Here is a 19,380-nt window from a genome sequence, read left to right on the forward strand (position 1 = left end):
CTCTTAACCACTGCGCCACCATGGCTCCTATATTGCCTCTGCTCGCTACTTTAAATTTAAGTCATACTGCCATCAAAATTATTTTTATAAAACACAAACCTGATCACGTAGTCTCGTAACTATATTGAATAAAGCCAACTCCCTGACAAGACAGGCCAGGGTTTTCATATCTTATCTTGTCTATCTCTTTAGGCTCAGCTTGTTACATAGCCCTTAATAAACTCTTTGTAGTTTCATGATCATACTATGTACTCTGTTGGTCTCAGTATCTGTACTCTACATTTGCCTGTCAAATCCCTATTTATTCTTCAAGTTTGAGCTCAGGCATCATTTCTTCAAGAAAATGTTCATTTATTCCTTGGTTTACTCTCAGAATAGGCTGTTTCCCTCCCCTAAAACTCCTACAAGTATTATTTTCACACAGTAATAAGTAATCTGCCTGTTAGCCTTGCCTAATAGCCTCTAAATTGTAGAAAAGAAGAGCTGGTCTTATCTGAAATTTTAGCTCCAGTGACTTTAATAAAAATCAGCGTACAGAAGGAAGAAAGAAGTAGAGAGATAAACTAGGAAATACAGAAGAAATCTAACACTGCAGATGTTTATACAAAATAATGTACACTGATTATCACAGTGATCTTAAAGATACATTAGAGACATTAGTAAAACCAGTATATAAACAGTAGCTACTTATCTGCAATATAAACTCAATTTAAAATAACCAACATATTACTTAACATTACATCCTGCTTCTTTTAGTTTAACAACTTAACAAATACATATATATGCATGGAAAATCTTACTTTATAATCAATCCCTTATTTAGAGAGTAAGAACTTTGCTTTTACATAATAATGTAAAATCATCTTACATAGCAAAAACTAAATTAAATCAGGGAATCAAATATAGTACAAATGATTTTTACGATGATCTGCTTTTTTCACTGTTCAAACAAAGTTCAAAATGCTATTTTTTTCATGAGACATCTCAAGGCTTATTTTGTTGTGATGGCAGAATTAATTGACTAAAATCCACTCCCCCTCCTGTGCACTGAAGAATCATAAAATCATGTGCACTCCTATAGATGTAATTTGTCTGATTACTAAAAGAAAAAAAAAAAAAAGAGTAATTGATGTAAGACTACAGCATGATTCTAGAGGAACTGGTCAATTTATACCTTCTATCTACTCTAAGAATCAGAGGGACACTATACAGCCTATTCCATTGATTTCTGTATAACAAACATATGTACTATAAAAAGTAATTTAAAAGTACTAAATAAGGCCATTAGAGTGAAAGTAAATGTATGGATAAAATAATAATAAAGTTAAAGATAGCACATAGAAGTAAATACCATATATCTGCCATCAGAGTCAAATGTGGGTATAAAGTTAACTCTAAGCTTAGTTTTTTTTTTTGAGTTTTAAGCTTTCTAAAGACAGAAAAGAAAACATGACAACGATAAGATTCACAAGTTCCAAAAGGTAACACAAAATGATGAAGAGAACTGAGAGAGATTTCTGTCATGTAATGGAGGACATCACCAACAACATACACACAGTTTTACAATAAGGGGTTTCACATGTCTGTTGCTTTACGTGCCCCTCAATGTAGGATGATGACAGATGGTGTGGCCCAATTTAATAAAAGCAAATCTCTAAGAGGTCTAAAATGGCATGGATTAAGTCTGGCCTGGATTAGGAGTAATTTAGAACACAGCAGACTGAGTGTACTACATGCCCATCAGGCAACATTTTATATGACATTCTCACAGTATCTTGCAATGTCCTTTGGATTGAGATTGGAAAGCAGAGATTTCAGATTGTGATCTGTAGCAAGAACAAAGAATGCAGTTTTTAAATGAGGTCCTTAAAGGCACATCTTCTGTTTTGCTAATCAACTAGAAAGAGTTAAGGTTCCAAGGGAGAAAACCTGGCTATTTGTTCCCATAAAGGTTACAGCCTAGAAAACCCTATAGGGCAGTTCTATTCTGTCACATGGGGTCACTATGAGTCAAAAATTACCCAATGGCACCTAATAACAACAACGGCCTTTTATGAAAATTAAGTAGTTTATAAAGAGTCATGACTGTAGAGTCTGGTTTTACTCAACAACTGCTTGTAGGTAGGTTGAGGGAAGACCTGCAAGAAATCTACCTTTGTAAATGGTTCTGCATTCTCTTCAATATGGCAGTAAACAGACTGTGGTTGTAATGTTTTTTGCTGGGGGGGGGGGGAATTCAAAGAAATCATTATAAGTAACTAAACACATTCATGGAAATATTTTGATAAAAATAACCCCACACTATGTAAATTTTAAGTAATGCAGTTCCTTGATACTTCCTCAAAATATACAAGTTATTCACTGAAAACAATGATTATATCTGATGTGTGGAATTATTGGTAATTTTTTTTTTTCCCCCAGGTGAATGGAAAAAGATCACTTGGGAAGATGACAATTTTAATTTCAGAGTAGTTGATTTTAATCCATTTTTACAGCAATAGCTGCTATCAAGACCAGTTATCTGAGGAATTCACTCAGAATACACATTACAAATGTATATCATCAGAGGAGAGAAGATGCTTACCTTGCTAATTTCCATGGGAGGTGAGTATATATCTACTGAATCATTAGCTTACGGTTAAAAACAACGGTCAGGGAGGGATTGGAAGGCTAAGCAGTATGGTACAGAAATTTAAGAAAAGAAATATATGTGTGTGTGTATGTAATGTCCACAAAGATTTTCTGAAATATCAGAAGACTGCTGCTATGAACCTTAACCTTGCAGTAAGTCATTAAGATGCAGGGTTATATGAGTTTCCACCAGGAATCAGGAGTTCACATTGAGTTTATACACCTCATTCAATAATCAATCCCTAACCACAGAGTCAAGGGCAAGGAAAAAAAAAAAACAGTAAAAACTGGGTAACTTAAGTTCTTTTTTACATTTTCTAAAGTATAACTAAATGAGTCTGTACCTTACCTGCTCCTCTTGGAGAACTTTAGCATGAGAAATTGGAACTTAAAATTTTATAAGAAGGAAACTATATTGAAGAATAAAAAACAAGATTATGTTATTTGTAAGGAATAATGGTTTTCTTTTAACAAAGGGTTAAAACCTTACAGTGATCATGCAATGTGGAATTATTCCCAGGAAGTTAATGAGACTGCAGATTAAAAAGTCTCAGAGCCCATCAGTCAGAGTAAAACTTGAGCAATTTTTTGGGCAGAATAATGTCACTTATTTGTCTTTTATTTGTCTTAGCTGAGTATTTCACCAGTTAATGAGTACAATAATCAATATAGCTGTTTCATAACATGAAAGTAACCTTTAATTTGTACTTAGCAAAGTGGAGGAAATTTTAAAGAGAAATGATTTAGGATAATTTTTTTGAATATACAAAACTTCAAAGACTTATTGAAGTAGCTGTACTTAGAGAATTACAAGTAGTTAAAATTATCCTTGATTTGTAGTTTTTTTTAAGGTGTTGTCAGATAGGGTGGGTTGATCCAGTTAAAAAACCTTGTTTGCCATATAAGAGTTTAGAATTCAAATGGGGAATCATTGAAAATATTTTAAGTGTGAAAGCACATAATCGTACTTGCATTTTTGAGCGTTGACTTTGGAGTAGTTTGGGTAATGCCTTCCTGAGCCTGTTCAACAAGGATTCTAGTGTGACAATCCTTGGGAAAATCTGTGAGGGTGACATATAAAGCAATTATACCTGGGCTCAAGCAAAGAGGAAGGGTTAAGGATATTATAATATGCTGCCTAATGATTAATTTGATATTCAAGATAAGGAATCAAAGATGATTCTTGAGTTTCTGGCTTGAGAAAAATGGGTACGAAGGTACTATAGTCACTAAGATAAGACACATAGGAGAAGGTCCCAGTGGGGACTTGGAAAAAGAGCAGGAATGATGAGCTCAGTGCACAGGCTCTGGACTGAAACCACCTAGGTTCAAGTCCTGTATTACCATTTACTAGCCACGTGACACTGGGAAACTTACTTAACCCCTCTTGTTTCTCAATCTTCTCATATGTAAAATGGGAATAATTATTTACCTTATGAGATCACTGTGAGAATTAAATGAATACAAGTCATTATCAATAACTGCAACCCTTCATAATAGCAATATCTACCTCACTCACTCTTGTAACCTGACATCGACAACCTTGATTCCAACAATCTTTGACTCACTCTAGTCCACAACGTATGGTTCCTAACATCCATTATGGCACCTCATTCTTCATGTTCTCACTTTTCTTGTTTCCAGCTTAAGTTCCATGATCAATCATTATAATCATTACCTCGCATACACTATCAACTCCTTAGCTATTCTCTCTTTTAATCATATTTGGCCAAAATCCACTCCTTGTTAAGAAGATTGTGCTATGCCTATTCCATTTCTGGAGATAAAATGTAACTAGAGAAATATAACTGAAAGTGACTAGGAAATATACGCATTCAAGCTTACTGGTATTCCTCAAACTTTATGATGATTGACTAGCAGTGGCTCCTCAGTACTGCCTGGCTATCCCATGGTATTTCCTTGGTCCCTTCATTTTCTACTCCTCAGTTAATCTTTCTTATCTTCTTACTAATCCTCAAACTTCCCACACCTCATACAAAATCCTCACTCTCATGTAATGACTTAGTTTCCTTTTTCTCTGAGAAAATATGCCATTTTTTTTTCCTCCATTTTTGCCCACTTAATACAAAAGTCAGATTATTTTTAAAATATAAATCATACCACTCCCTCTTCTGGTTAAAATCCTCTAATGACTTCCTACTTTCTAAAACAAAAGTTAAAGATTTTAAAATTACCCAAATTGTCCTACACAATATGAGCCCTATAGCATCTTTGGCCCTCTCTTCTACTGTCCTCCCCCTGCTCATTCAGGTCCAGTCACTGATCCTGTAGTGTCCTTTAGATATGCCAGCTTTCTCCCATCTCAGTGTCCATGTACGTTCCGGCTCCTCTGTCCAGTAAGTTCTGTTTCCAGATGGTCACACGGTTACTCTGTCACATCCCTCAACGCTTCACTCAACTGTCTCCTTAGGGAAGGCTTTCTTGACCACCTTATTTTATAATTGTTTGTAATTGCACCCCCGGATTTATTCTCTTCTTCCCCTGCTTTAGTTTTTTCCAGTTAGCTTATACTTAAAACACGGCCACCATTTTAATACAACAAGGTACTAAATATTTACTTATTTATATTGTTTATTATCTATTTCTCCCCTACTGGAATATAAACACTATGAAGGCCAATACTTGTTTTTGCTTTTTACTGATGTTTCCCCACTTATAATATTGTTTTGCACATAGTAGACACTTAAGAAGTATTTGCTGAATGAATAAATTAATATGTTTAACATAGTGCCATAGCGAACCTATATGCTCAATAAATATTGGTTATCATTATTGTATTAATAATAATATATTAGGCATGATGCATCTAAAACAATATGAGGACTCCCCATTGCAGTTCGTTGGGATCTGGAATTCAGAGTAGGAAGATGAGCTGGATATAAATTAACATGGTAACGGAATCACTTAAATAAACAAGATCTTGCTGGGAAACTATTAATGGTAGACAGATGTGATGTGTAAGGATAGAACACAGGGATGGACTGCTCTGAAGAAGGTTGAAGTAGTGAAACCTAAGAAAGATACTAAAAGAAAATATCCAGAGAAGCACAAGAAGGACTAGGAAAATATGGTATAATTGAAGTCAATAAAGGGTAAAAACTATGTTTAAAAGATGAAGTGGTCACTGGTGTCGAATACTTCAGGGTAGACGGTATAAGAAGATTGGTAAAATAGCAAATGCTGAGTAAAAATCATGATTAAAAACTGTAGAAAGATTCTTTTATTGAAAATAAATCCTCAGAATCAAAAGCATCTAAAGGTTGCAGTGAAAGGGGTTCCAAGGTTGTTAGAAGACAAAAATATTCTTTGTCATTGATTCACTCAAAGAATGAAGGGATAGAATCAGAAAAAGGATCCATCTCTTGTTTGACTTTATGTGGCCAGAGGCTGACACAGTGGGTTAAAGAAGTAGTTCCCAGTCGCACTGAATGGAAAAGGGTTTTAGACAAGCTGTTGGATAAAGGAAGCAGCTAAGCCAGTAAAATTACAGTGTGTTTAAACAAGAATGAAAATAATATAAAAATTCTAGACATCCTTGCTCTTCAAGATATCACTGTAAAAAATAAAAGTGACACCCAATTAATCTAAAATGTGAAGTATTTTTATATAGCTCTCATTATTTTTAATTAATCTTATTTACTACAGAATGTCCAATAAATCTTATATAAAGAAAGGCTATTTAAAATTAGTTATTGCTATCCTCAGCAATATGGAGATATTTTATTTTGCTCTGCTTTTTGTAATTTGAGACTATAAAGAGTTTTTGAATAATTTTGCTAAATAAAGGCATTTAAAATACAACCAGTATTTTACAGATAATTACAAAATGAATCATAAGTGGGTGCAAATTGAGTAATCTGATTAATTTCTAGGTTGACCTTTAGAAAAGTATTTGTCTAACATTTCTTAGTTGTTGTATTTTTATTATATCAAGCTGAAGTTCCAGCCATTTAATTTTCATGTTGTTTTTGAAAACGAGATGTGCATTATGGATAGAAAATTAGTTTGTTTTTCAAAAGAACAGCTTCACTTTAGAAACAATTTGAATTTCATAATATAATATGAACACTGTCTTTAAATACCTGCCTCTCTTTCTAGCTTGTTCTTTCAGGATTACCTTATTTATGCGTTCTTCACTTCTATACTTATTTAATTAAGTAATTATTTTGCAGGTAGTTAAATTTATTGTTCACTCATAAAAAATAAAATACACCTAATGGCAGTGCATAGCCTTCTTCTACGTTTGTGTCATCATTCTAGGTAGTCTCTGACCCAAATGAGAGACCTCAACATTGCAGATATATTATGTGCATCCCCAGCAAAACTGCCTATAAGAATAACTTCATTATTCTGGGAAGCTAGATCTATAAAATATGTAAAATGTAAAAGTGTTCTGCCCATACAATTTCTGGTAAGTATGGCATGACTAAGTGATAAAACCTGAGTCAGCTTCAGTTAGAGCAAACCTTACTAAAAAGTTTATTATGATATGGAGGAAAAAGGAAATATACTGAAAAAAGGTGGTTCCTCCTCTAAGTAATGAAGTAGTTTAGATCTATATGGTTCTGCTTTGATTAATGAAGAATTAGCTGTCTGGAAGCATTTAGTGGTATAGTGTACCTGTGAGTCATAGTAACCCAGAGTTATAGCACGACGATGAGAAGGAAAAACTCACCAGTACCACTGGACAGATTGTTGTGGGTGGTAAAATATGGTCCTTCAAAGGTCCACAGTCACATTCAGGTTTTAGATGAGAAGCACACTTATTATGCAGCTAGAAAAAGGAAAAAGGGAGACAGTATCAAATGCTGCAGGACAACCAGCAAACATTGTGCAAACTACATTTCAACTGAGAAACAGCAAATACATTAAAAGCACATTAAAAGAATTACAAGAACAAATAAACAGGATCATAAAGGGATTCACACTACATTTGCCCTTTTATATCTACCTTAAAAATATCACTTAGCAATTTCCTTGACACAGACTATATATTTTCTAATTCTCAGAAATGTTTATATTAAAAATGTACTTTAGGTTTCACACCAAAGAAGCCTGACTTCTTTCACAAACAGAAATTATTGTCCATTATAGTTCATTTCATTCTTTGATTATCTGCTGTTGGCATAATCTTGAAACCACCGCGCACTGTGGATGCTTTTTTTTTTTTTTGACCCTCCTGTTTTCTCAAAGTCGTTCCAAAGTGCACAGCTCAGTATGGGGCATAATTGATCCCATCATTAGTTTTAACTTCGTAATTCAGTATGTAAATGTAACCAGAGATTCATCTCAGTAGGAACAGGATATAAATATAAGATGATGATTACGATTATAAAAATTTATCTTTATATTGTATTTATCAGCTCTATAAATTTTTTTTTTATATTAAGTTAGTGTATAATGTGCTATTTATTTTTTAGCATATATGAACCAAAACTAATAATATCAAGTCAGGTCACAAGTTTAAATTAAAGAATTACAATGTAGTACATTAAATACTGATGTTTTTCAAAATAGACACGGTAATTCTTACTGGAATCACACAGATTTGATAAAATTATACTTTGTTTAAAGGCATCTAGGAAATTCTTCCCTCACCCACTTCATATTCATTTCAATATGAAACATTCATACTTTTAAAAACTACATATTTTATCTTGTTGAAAACAAAACAAAAAAGCACTACCCCATTTTTCAGTTTTGGAAACAATGCCACCCTTTTTAATTCACGGCTATATTAATTTCCACAACAAACTTACCTTTGTAAGCAGTTAATTATAAAAACCAAAAATAGGAGTATAATGCGTGTTGATTTAGTATTGGTGATAGAACTATAACAAAGAGGTATTTCTGTGGTCCCAGAGCCTAAAACATTTATCACGCTAATTTCCTGCCTTCAGCATAAAACCTTGGAGTGAAGGCTACTTGTACGATAATCAATGTACATTAAGCCACATTAAATGAAATAAAAGTATCTTTACAAATTCTCCATAATTAGCAACTCTGCTTCTCAGTGGCATGTAAACTTCTCTATTAAAAAAATGGCTTAATCTCCTCAGGCACTGCTGATATCCGACTAGAGACAAGAGGCGTTGAAGAAGAAAGTTGAAGCCACATGCACAACAGACCTAAATAAAATGACGCTGTGATTTGGCAAATTGAAATGCATAGCTTCCTCAAAATAAAATTAGCAATTGGTTTAAAATGTAATATTAGTTTATTTAACTTAATAACGCATTTTCCTAAAGTAAATCATGGCCCTGTATATTTGGATTTAGAGGTAATGGATTACCAAGCACCATGAAAACTGAACCAAAACAAAAGACAGATTATGTATCCTAAGGCTCTTCTGTACCATGGTCGTCACAGAGAAACGCTTTTGCTCTTTGATCTTTTATAACTGTCTTAAAACTGAGTCTGCAGGCTCTCAGATTCCTCCACAAATAGGAAGATCCAAGATAAAAATTCTTGTGTGTATATAAAGTGAGAAAGCCCTGCAATTTTACTCCTGACTACAATGGAAAGCCACACACATGTCTTCAAAGAACAGAGGGGCAGGACACTGTGTGCCTTGTGCCAGCATTGTGCCTTGCGCCAGCATTGACCATACACAGGCTGAGCATTGATACGTAGGCTGAGCACCTCACCCTGCTCCATATTTCCCTCCCATGTGCTCCCACAATCTCCAGCTGATACAGTGAGGGATGATTAGCCTCATTATCGTGATTTGAAGGTTATAAGATATAAGAAAAGATGGTAAAAATAAAAAGAAGTTAATGACAGCTTTTTGGCATTCAGGCTGGATTCCCTGCCAGAAGGAAAGAACTGAGGACTTAGGTAGAATCACACAGTTAATGAGATGATAGGGGGTTAATTCTTCATATTTGAGTTTGAGAGCTTCGGTACTGGCAAATGGTCCCCTGAAATACTGGCATCTGCAGAGCTAAAAAAAAGCCTGCATTGGATTTTACAGCTTGGTAGCCACTGTGGCCCATACCTCTGAGCATTGGCTGGGCAGTTGCAGGGCAGTGTCATGCAGGAACATAAGTATGAGGCAGGGCCTGTAAGAATGCTGGTAACCTGGTAATACCAGGAAAACAGGGTCTCACGATGCAAGAAAAGCCTCCTAACCAAGATGTCTACATTAACTAATAATATGAAAGAATACCTTGATTAAGTCTGAACTCTGCTCATCAACACGATGACATTGTTTATAGCCAGGAGTGCCAAAGCTGAGAATATCATGTTGGAACCACTGATCATCTTATAAGACATGGGTCAAGTTTGCATAATAGGTCTAGTTTATTCCCCATATCTGTCACAGATACATTTCATGGCATAATATAAAGTATGAAAGCCAATGAGAAAATGTTTCCCTAGACTATTTATCAAGATTAAAACTGAACATCACCAGCAATAACAACAAATTGCTTACACTTTTCATCCTGAAATTTTATTGTGCAAACATATAAGAAAAATAAACAGGTGAATTCTTCTCAGTATCAATAAGATATGAAGATATTTTAAAGATAACCCAGATGCAAAATCAGCAAATTCTAAACTCAAAGATCCTCACCAAGAATAGAAATAACTACAGCATCAATGAATCCTGCCTCTTCAGTAAAATAACCAATGATGCACCACAGAAAAGGAATTGTTACCTATTTTCCCCCCAATTTTTCTTTTCTTGTTGAGAATATCTTGAAATGATTTTTAAAGATAAGGCTTAGAAACTCTCAGATCATTATTTTGTTATATATATCCAGAAATTCCTATTCCGGTTAAGGGATACTACTCCACATCTAGGAAATTCAGACAATATGAAATAATCTTTCCTGGAAAGGAAATGAACAGTTGGAAATAATTTCAGAGCATAGGGAAATTCCAGTCGAAACTAATCGAGTCAGATCTATGTTTGTTGAAAAAAGCTGTCTCAAGTTAACAAGAAAAAGAGTGTGTGTGTGTCTGTGTCTGCGCGTATGAGGTGAAGTTGAGAAAGAGTGAGTGTGCTGTATGGAGAAGAAACAAGTGGAATTTAAAAAATCAACAAGAGGAACAACAGAGCATAAATTTTCATATGAATTTAGAGAAAAAGAGAAATCATTATTCTAAGGGAATTCTGGTAATGTGGTTGGGTGGAACACAATGGTCAGTTTATGTATTTCCCTAATATTTTGCAAACTTCAGGGTGTTGCCCGAAGCCAGAATTTGCTAAAGTATGAACTATTCTATGGCACTAAAAACCTTTAAACAACAAATTGCTTAAACTTTTTCATATTTTAATTGGAGTGGCAATGTATGATACCAAATGTTAATTAATAGACATAATGATAGGCTGTCTTTTGTCAAGCCCAAGAAATATCTATTAACCTCTCAATATGTTGAGTCCTACTTGACTAAGGGCATTTTACTATGACCAGGAGTAATAGTCACAACATGTTCTAAGTAAAAAGTCAAGGAAACATACAACATAAATGAACAGGTATAAGGAATGGAATCTTAAGGATAATAGAACGGAAGCAAGAGAGAGAAGAGGAAACCAAGAGAACGTTAGAAAGTCAGATGTGAGAAGATAGTTTTATACTCTTCTTACTTAAGATTTTTGTGCTTTTATTTTTTAAATGGTTCATTTTACAAAAGGAGATAAGACTCAGTTCTAAGAACCTAACTTTGTAGGTACAACATGGCAAACTAGTATAATACCAAAAAGTTGTAAGTACTAACAAAATAAAGGGTGTGAAATAGATTTTATCTTTAAGTATTTGTTTGAGCTTACTTGCTTATCTGATGTAGACTTAAGTATTCCAGGATGATTTATTTTAAACAACATTTAAATAGGATATGCATTTCAAATTCAATATTTAACAGTGCACTTATTGAGTACTTCCTTTAAACTCCGCACTCTGTTAAAAACCTTGGAAGATTAGGAAACAAAAAATATCTGTCACAGACCTGGAGCTGGAGCAGAACATACTCTCCCAGTGTTGTTAGTATGAGCATGCAGACATGGAACCAAGAGGGCATTTAAGCTTTTTGTTTTGTTTTGTGGAATAAAGGTACAGAAATTATTCACGAAAAACGAAATATCAGTGTCAAGGAAACTTTTACTGAAGATATGAAACTTAATTTTGTTCTTGAGATACAGTTAGAATTTAAGGAGGGGCATTCAAAGGAATATGGTGAGCAAGGTAACAGGAAGGAGTAAACATGCCCTTCCCTAGGGAGTGCCAAGAGATGTGCAGCTACAGCAGAGGGTACATGTAGGGGAAGAGTATCATACATAGTCATGTGCTTAGATTTGGGTCTGATTTTTGAGGAAACGAAAACCAGGTGGAGATGGGGGGAAGTAAGGGCTGCATTTATTATCACAGAGCTATTATAGGTTGCCGAAGGAGGCATATGATAACAAATGAATATTTTCAGAAGATCATTCTGGAGGTGGTGTGCAGCCTGCATTATAGGAAAAGTACCTTCTGTTAGGGAGCTAAGCCAAGAGATTCTGACTCTAATCTAGTCAAGAGGTGCTAAGAGCTTGCACTAGGTCTGTGAATGTGGAGGCAAAGACTCAAATATGAGAGAGATATTTTAAGAAGAAAACGTCAAGGCTCAATGAAGGGTTGAATATGTGAGATGAAGGTGAAAGACAAGAGCAAGAGAAATCGACTTCTAATTCTATTTCCAATGACTGGAAGCATGATGATACCATGTCTGATGGAAACGAGACTTGGAATAGTTGCTTTTTGTGAATGTAGATAAGTCATTTTCATCTAGGACATAGTGAGATTCAGGACCACTTAATTCTACACGTTTCTAGAAAATCAAGACCAGCATGCAATGTTACTCTTAGACTGGACAACTATAGATTCTTCCAGAAGTGAGAGAGATGGTATGAGTAATATTTATGGAGTGCCCTCCGTGTTCCAGAGCCTAGGTGTTTCACACCTATATGGTATTTCACATAATTCTCACTATGGTAGTAACTGTCACTTATTGAGCGCTTGCTTTGTATGATGCTCAATCTTAAACATGTCTATATGGATTACTTACCCATTTAATCCTCATTATAAATCTACAAAAATAGACATCATTAACTCCACTTCACAAACTAGGAAACTGGCCAAAACAGGCTATATCCTTGGCCCAAGACAACACAACTAGTAATTGACCATCTTAAAAATCAGACTGGTATGACTATAAGCTTCAAGTCATTTCCAAAAGTAATATATAAGGGAAGTAATTCTTTTAAACCCTGAAATGAAATCAAGCTTCTTTCTTCTTATTTCTCTCTGCAATCCAACATTCATTCCTTCCATTCAGAAAGGCCTTTCTAAAGAACAAAATTGAGGTTGTCACATCCTATCACTCTGAGTGTTTTGCTAGCTATTTACTATATTAATAGCACTTTCAGGGAAGCAAAAGGACAAAAGAAAGTTGATTCGGTTTGCTTAAAGTTAGTCAACAGTAGGCAACAGCAGGTAGTCATTAGTCTAGTGCACACTAACTTTATACTAAAATTTTTATACAATGACTAAAGAAGAAACTATAACTTGTATCTAAATTGTAAATTTTCTGAGGTAAATACATTGTTTAACTTGGGAACAAAAATCAATAAATTGATAATTTTGTCTCTATAATTGTTTAAAATTAAAAATCCAAAGGTGCACAGGGGCTGAAATTCTTCCAGATATATTACAACTTTTTTTTTTTAATTGTGCAAGTCTTGGTTTGTGAACCACATATTCATTGACCTATTGGTTAACAGCCAAATGCTTAAACCACTGTGCCACCAGGGCTTCAGAGGAGCTCATAGTTTACAGCAAATAAGGCTCAGGACTTGGGAGAGCTTAGTAAAATGGCAGCCATTTTTTTTTTTTTTTCCCCGATTTTACCTTAAATCCCCATAACTCCCTGATTAGCCTCATTTCCTGAATGGAATTGCAGGATTTTAAGACCTTTACAGCGTATGTTGTGTTATGATATAGTGTCAAATAGAATCATGTTCATCTATGCTAATAAGAACAAAATATCAGGGGACCTCATACCACCAAGAAAGCAGCACTGGGAGCAAAATGCATCCTTTGGGCCTGATGTTCCCGTGCTGAGATGCTCCCAGATCAAGGGAAGACTGGTGACAAGGACTTTCCACCAGAGCCGACAGAAAGAGAAAGCATTCCCCTGAAGCTGACACCCAGAAGTCAGACTTGTAACCTACTGGGCTGTGAGAGAATAAACTTCTCTTCATTAAGGCCATCCATTTGTGGTATTTCTGTTATAGCAGCACTAGCTGACTAAGCCAGAATTTGGTACCAAGAGTGGGGTGCTACTCTAACAGTTACCTAAAATGTAGAAGAAATTTTGGAACTGTGAATGGATAGAGGAACAGCAGCAGCAAAGGGCCAGCAGCAGCAGAGAACTAACAGCAGCAGAACCAAGAGAGGAGTGCAAGACAGCACTGGAGCTGTCCCACAGAGCAAGACAGCTGAGTGCCTGTGCACAGGAGGTCTCCTGGTGGAGTGGGGTGCCTCCAGGCACTTATCAGTTGAGGTACAGAGCTTTGGAACACTTGTCCCAGCAGGGCAAATGCAGGCGTAAGGCCCAAATTGTGAAAGGCCAAGAAACCAGGGAGCAGAAGCTGAAGAGACAAGGAACACAAGAAGTCAAGCTGCCTCAGTCTCAAAAGGTATGGCCACACCTCTGGGGTTTCAAAGGGTGGAGACATGGCCTCTGGTGTTTCTAAGGGTAGAGTCACCACTCAGATAGACTAGGGGAATGGTGCATCTAAAGCTGAGGGAGCAGAGTTGCCATCCCAGTGGGCCTGGGAACTGAACCTCAGGGCCAAGGAGCCTCCACTTGGAATCTGGAGAGTGCGGCCAATACATAAGAGTCTAGAAGGCAGGGCCATTGTGTAAATGGTCTCAGAGAACACAGGATTATTTTCAAGCCTTGAAGGCTAATGTAATGTGTCCTGCTAACTTGCTTGGTGCCTATAATTCCTTCCTTTCCTCCAATTTCTCCAATTTATAATGAAAATGTCTAGCTTGTACCTGTTTTACCATAGTACTTTGGAAACAGTTTGCATTCTAGATTGCACAGATGAAGGGCAATTTTTGGATTTTGGACTTGGAGTTGATTTAATACTTTTGTTAGGACATGATGGGGTCAATGTGTTTTACATGTAGCAAGGACATGAATTTTGGGGGGCCAAAGGGTGGAATGTCATGGATTGAACTGTGTTTCCAAAAATATGTGTCAACTTGGTTAGGCCATGATTCCCAGTATTGTATGGCTGGCCTTCATTTTGTGATCGTAATTCTATGTTAAAGAGTATTAGGGTGGGATTGTGACACCCTTACTAAGGTCACATCCCTGATCCAATATAAAAGGAGTTTCCCTGGGGTGTGGCCTGCACCACCTTTTACCTTACAAGAGATTAAAAAAAAGGAAAGCAAGCAGAGTGGGAACCTCATACACCAAGAAAGCAGCGCTGGGAGCAGAGCACATCCTTCGGACCTCAAGTTCTTGCAATGAGATGCTCTCAGACCAAGGAAGACCGATGAGAAAGACATTCCTCCAGAGCTGACAGAGAGAGAATGCCTTCCCCTGGAGTGGGCACACTGAATTCAGACTTCTAGCCTACCGGACTGTGAGAAAGTAAACTTCTCTTTGTTTAAACAACAACAACAACAAAAAAAAATATCAGGGACATAACGTCTGGACTGATCTGGGACAACTGAAATTCTTAGATTTTCAATAGTATGGTTTATTCAAAGGTAGCACCCTCTTTCCTCTACAAGGGAGGGTGTCACTTCTCTCAAGGCATGTGGCATCATCAAGACACAGGATAAATGTACGACTGGTTGGTCTAGAAATGCAGATTTTGGAGTCCCAGATAAGGGACCATCCAAGGAAGGGATAAACAGTCAAAACAAAAGATAAAAAAAAAAAAAAAAAACGAGAAAACAAAATGGAACATAAAACAAAGAAGGAAAGAATTTTAAGATACCTTTAATACCGATAAAAAAAACTACTGCAAGCAATAAATTTGAGAAGCGTGAACCCATAGAATGGAAACAGGTGAAGATACATTTCGTGGAGATTAAATGAGAAAATGAGGAGTACAGTAAAAGAAAATTCTGAAAGTTTTAAAGTATAATATAGTATGTATTAGGAGAGGCAGCAATACCAAATTTTAGAAAGTTCCAAGTTTAGTATATATTTAAGACACATTAATATTTTTCAAAAAATTAAAAATAGCAAATAATAAACCTAAGAGATTATACTTGAAGTTTATAAAGAATAAGAAAATAAGTTGAAATACAAGGAGGAAATAAATTCTGTATTAATCTGATTTAATTTCAGTTTATGGGAAAGTTAAAGTATTCCTAGTGAAAAATGCACTAAAAAAGGGAAACATAAAAAGAATAGGCTCCTACAAGACCTGAAACAAAAAAGGTAGGTATTTTTGTATATGCTTAGCAAAAGAAAATCTAATATTTTTTTAGATGTGTATGAGTTTTAAAAATGAGATATTTGTGGTCTTCTTAGAACTGATAACTTAATATGTTTGAGCATTTCATATGTGTCATTTTAATCATTGTTAGACATTTTATTATAATAACCAAACATTTCAAAAAATAAGACTGTTTTTCATAATTGAGAAAATTTCCAATGTAAATATAATTTAACCAAGTAATAGCTGCAAATGAGTAAAGAAAATGTGTTCATTTTTAAAAAAGTACTTAAATATAATTTTGAAATGCAAGTCACAGTTTGTTTTTCTCATTATCCTCTGTGCGTATGTATGTGTGTGGTGTTGCATGTGCGTGTTTAAGAAATAACATTTAAACTGTGTGGTGTTTTGGGAGCACTACAGAGAACCTTCTGAATTTGCTTAACTGATCCAGTGTCTCCCAGCGTCTTATCTGACAAAAGCAAGAGCTATGCCTCCTTTGAGGAGAGGACTCAAGCATTAGCTAGAAATAAACAAACCAAATAAAAAACTCCCTTCCCATAAATTTTTGTAGTATGATATCGAAAGGTGCTATTCTTGAATATGTGCATTCTAATTATTTTCTAGAAATTAAGCATGGAACACAAGAGGAACCATCTAACAACTTCACTTATCCCAGAAGTTATCTGATACAGGCTTTGATAATCATCCAGATTAGGGAGATGCGTAAAGTTTCCCACGATAGAGAAGTTTATTTCTTCTTTCTTAGTTACTGTCTTAGTTATCTAGTGCTGCTATAACAGAAATACTAACGTGGATGATTTTAACAAACAGAAATTTATTCTCTCACAGTTTAGGAGGCTAGAAGTCCGAATTCAGGGTGGCAGCTCCAGGGGAACGCTTTCTCTCTGTCTGCTCTGGAGGAAAGTCCTTGTCTTCAATCTTCCCCTGGTCTAGGAGCTTCTCAGTGCAGGGACCCCAGGTCCAAAAGACACATTCTGCTCCTGGAACTACTTTCTTGGTGGTATGAGGTCCCCCTGTCTTTCTGCTGGCTTCTCTCTTTTATATCTCAAAACAAATTGACTTAAAACACAACTCAATCTTATAAATTGAGTTCTGCCTCATTAATATAACTGCCTCTAGTCTTGCCCCACTAACATCATAGAAGTAGGATTTACAGCACATAAGAAATCACATCAGATGACAAAATGGTGGACAATCACACAATACTGGGAATTGTGACCTAGCCAAGTTGACAGATACCTCTGGGGGACACGATTCAATCCAGGACAGTTACCAATGCCATTAGTTACTAGTGTTTACATGTATTATTTCTTATCCCACAATTTATGGCTTGACTGACAAAGCAAGGCAGATACTTGTAGGGAAAGAGGGTAGAATGAGTTCTGAGAAGCACTGAAACCTAAAACCTGGACTCTATTTCCATTTCTACCTAATCACATGGTCAAGGACAATTTGCTTAGTTATATTTGGTTGTAGTATCTTCACTGTGTAGGTAAATCTTTGGACTACATTGTACATTTTCTTAACCTTTTAAAGCCCACAGATCCTATGTTCAAAATAGAAAAGAGGAAACTCTACCAAAACGGGGTTGTCGGGTAGAGGGAGAGCTATGCCCAACCACCTAACGTGTCACTCCCATGGCCTGCCCCTAGCTGTAGTCTCTGGATACCTTCCTGGTAACTTGTAGAGCTGCACAGAGCAGAGTGTGAAAACCATATAATGGGATCATTTCTAAGGTTGTCATCAGCTCTCAAATTCTTGATTCTGTGAGCATGGACCTGACTCTGCTCCTATCCCTTTGAAACATATGAAATAAGAAGGGTCCATGTTTTCATGCTGTCTTAGTTTAAAATTCAGGAAGGCTTCTTGTATAAGGCTCTTGGAGTATATGGGATACGCAGTCTTCAGTGTGAGTGAATGCATGGATTTTTCCCCAAATGTTACTCACTGTGATCTGACACCAAACACAATGCAGTCCTGTCAGGCCCTGGTAACATTTAACCGTTTTGTGGCACTTGTCGCATTTGGCTGGGCAGTTGCCTTCTACCCAGTAATGGTGCATAACCTAGAAGAGAACAACAGCAATGTGGTGAGATGAGGCATCTATCAGCACCACCTTCAGAAATCAAGCAGGGCTATAAACTTACGTCGGTGTTTTTCTTGGATTTCACATAGGTCTTGATGCAAGAGGGAGGCGCTCTAGCTACACAGCGTTCGTGGACTGTGTACTTGCAAACTGAAAGGAAACATGTACACAAATTTAGAGTTAATCCTCGTCCTGATTGCAATTTTATAGGGAAGGAATGACATTAACAGAACCTCATTTCATATCCACTGCTCCCTAATCAATCCAATCAGCCACATCAAGGAAAAGTCCAAGTCGACTGTTTCTACCATGGAACACAAAAGGCCAATTAGCACAGGAAATATTATGCATGTGAAAAACCAAGGCTCCTCTATCATGGCATAGCAGGAAGTGCTTAATTAAATCAGTCCTCACTCAAATTTTTCACAATAATTCCCAGATGACAAAAATATTAAAGACAAATTGATGACTGCCAAATGGCTTGGTATCATTTGCTAGAAGGAAGAAATCTATATTTTACAAAGTATAGGCATGAGAGCAGCTGGCAAGCATGGCAATAAAAGCCCATGAGTTTGTGCTATTTTGTCTATTGATTTATCTAAACCTTAAATGGCTGATTAGTCTTTTTCCAGAGGATAGATTTTGTCATGCATTCCAGGTCCCAGTAAAAGTTTAGCCCTCACTGGCCATCATGGTGAGGCTTCTCTAAAAGGAACAACTTATTTGAGGCAACATATGGTATATACAGTAAAACCTGTGAAAGCCAGAACCAATGCAAGGTCGAAACCTGTCAGAGAAGGAAAACTCAAATATTTTCCACTAAAACGGGCTATAGAGTCGTCAAAGGTGGAAAACTTGCGAGACCCAGAAAAATAAAAGTTCCATCAAATTACGACTCTCACAGGTTTTACTATATATGCAAAAATTAATAACAAAAAGGAAATATGCATATATACAAGCATATATAAAAAAGTGTATAAAAAAGTGTGTCATAAAACCAAAATGCATACTTCTTTTGGCACACTCAAACTACTTTATGGTTTGAATCTGAGTATAACATAAGGTCATTTACAGATGCTTGTTTATTAAGTCCCAGATCAAGGTTCTCAAATACATAAATACACAGGATAAAAATTAAATTAAAAAAAAAGAACAGGTAGCCCTCTCA

The 19,380-nt window shown here is 36.0% G+C and overlaps 1 protein-coding gene across 1 annotated transcript in view; it reads right to left on the reverse strand.

Annotated features, from left to right (window-relative positions):
- LOC100666244 (diacylglycerol kinase beta) overlaps positions 1–19,380 on the reverse strand; it is a 456,718-nt gene that overhangs the window by 183,075 nt on the left and 254,263 nt on the right. The window contains exons 10-12 of the mRNA XM_064290029.1: positions 18,274–18,362; positions 18,075–18,191; positions 7,328–7,426 (exon numbers count right to left, since the gene is read on the reverse strand). Coding sequence (XP_064146099.1) covers positions 7,328–7,426; positions 18,075–18,191; positions 18,274–18,362 — 305 coding nt within the window. The remainder of the gene's footprint in view (positions 1–7,327; positions 7,427–18,074; positions 18,192–18,273; positions 18,363–19,380) is intronic.

This window comes from Loxodonta africana, chromosome 8 (assembly GCF_030014295.1).
Source record: "Loxodonta africana isolate mLoxAfr1 chromosome 8, mLoxAfr1.hap2, whole genome shotgun sequence".
Taxonomy (NCBI): Eukaryota; Metazoa; Chordata; class Mammalia; order Proboscidea; family Elephantidae; genus Loxodonta; species Loxodonta africana.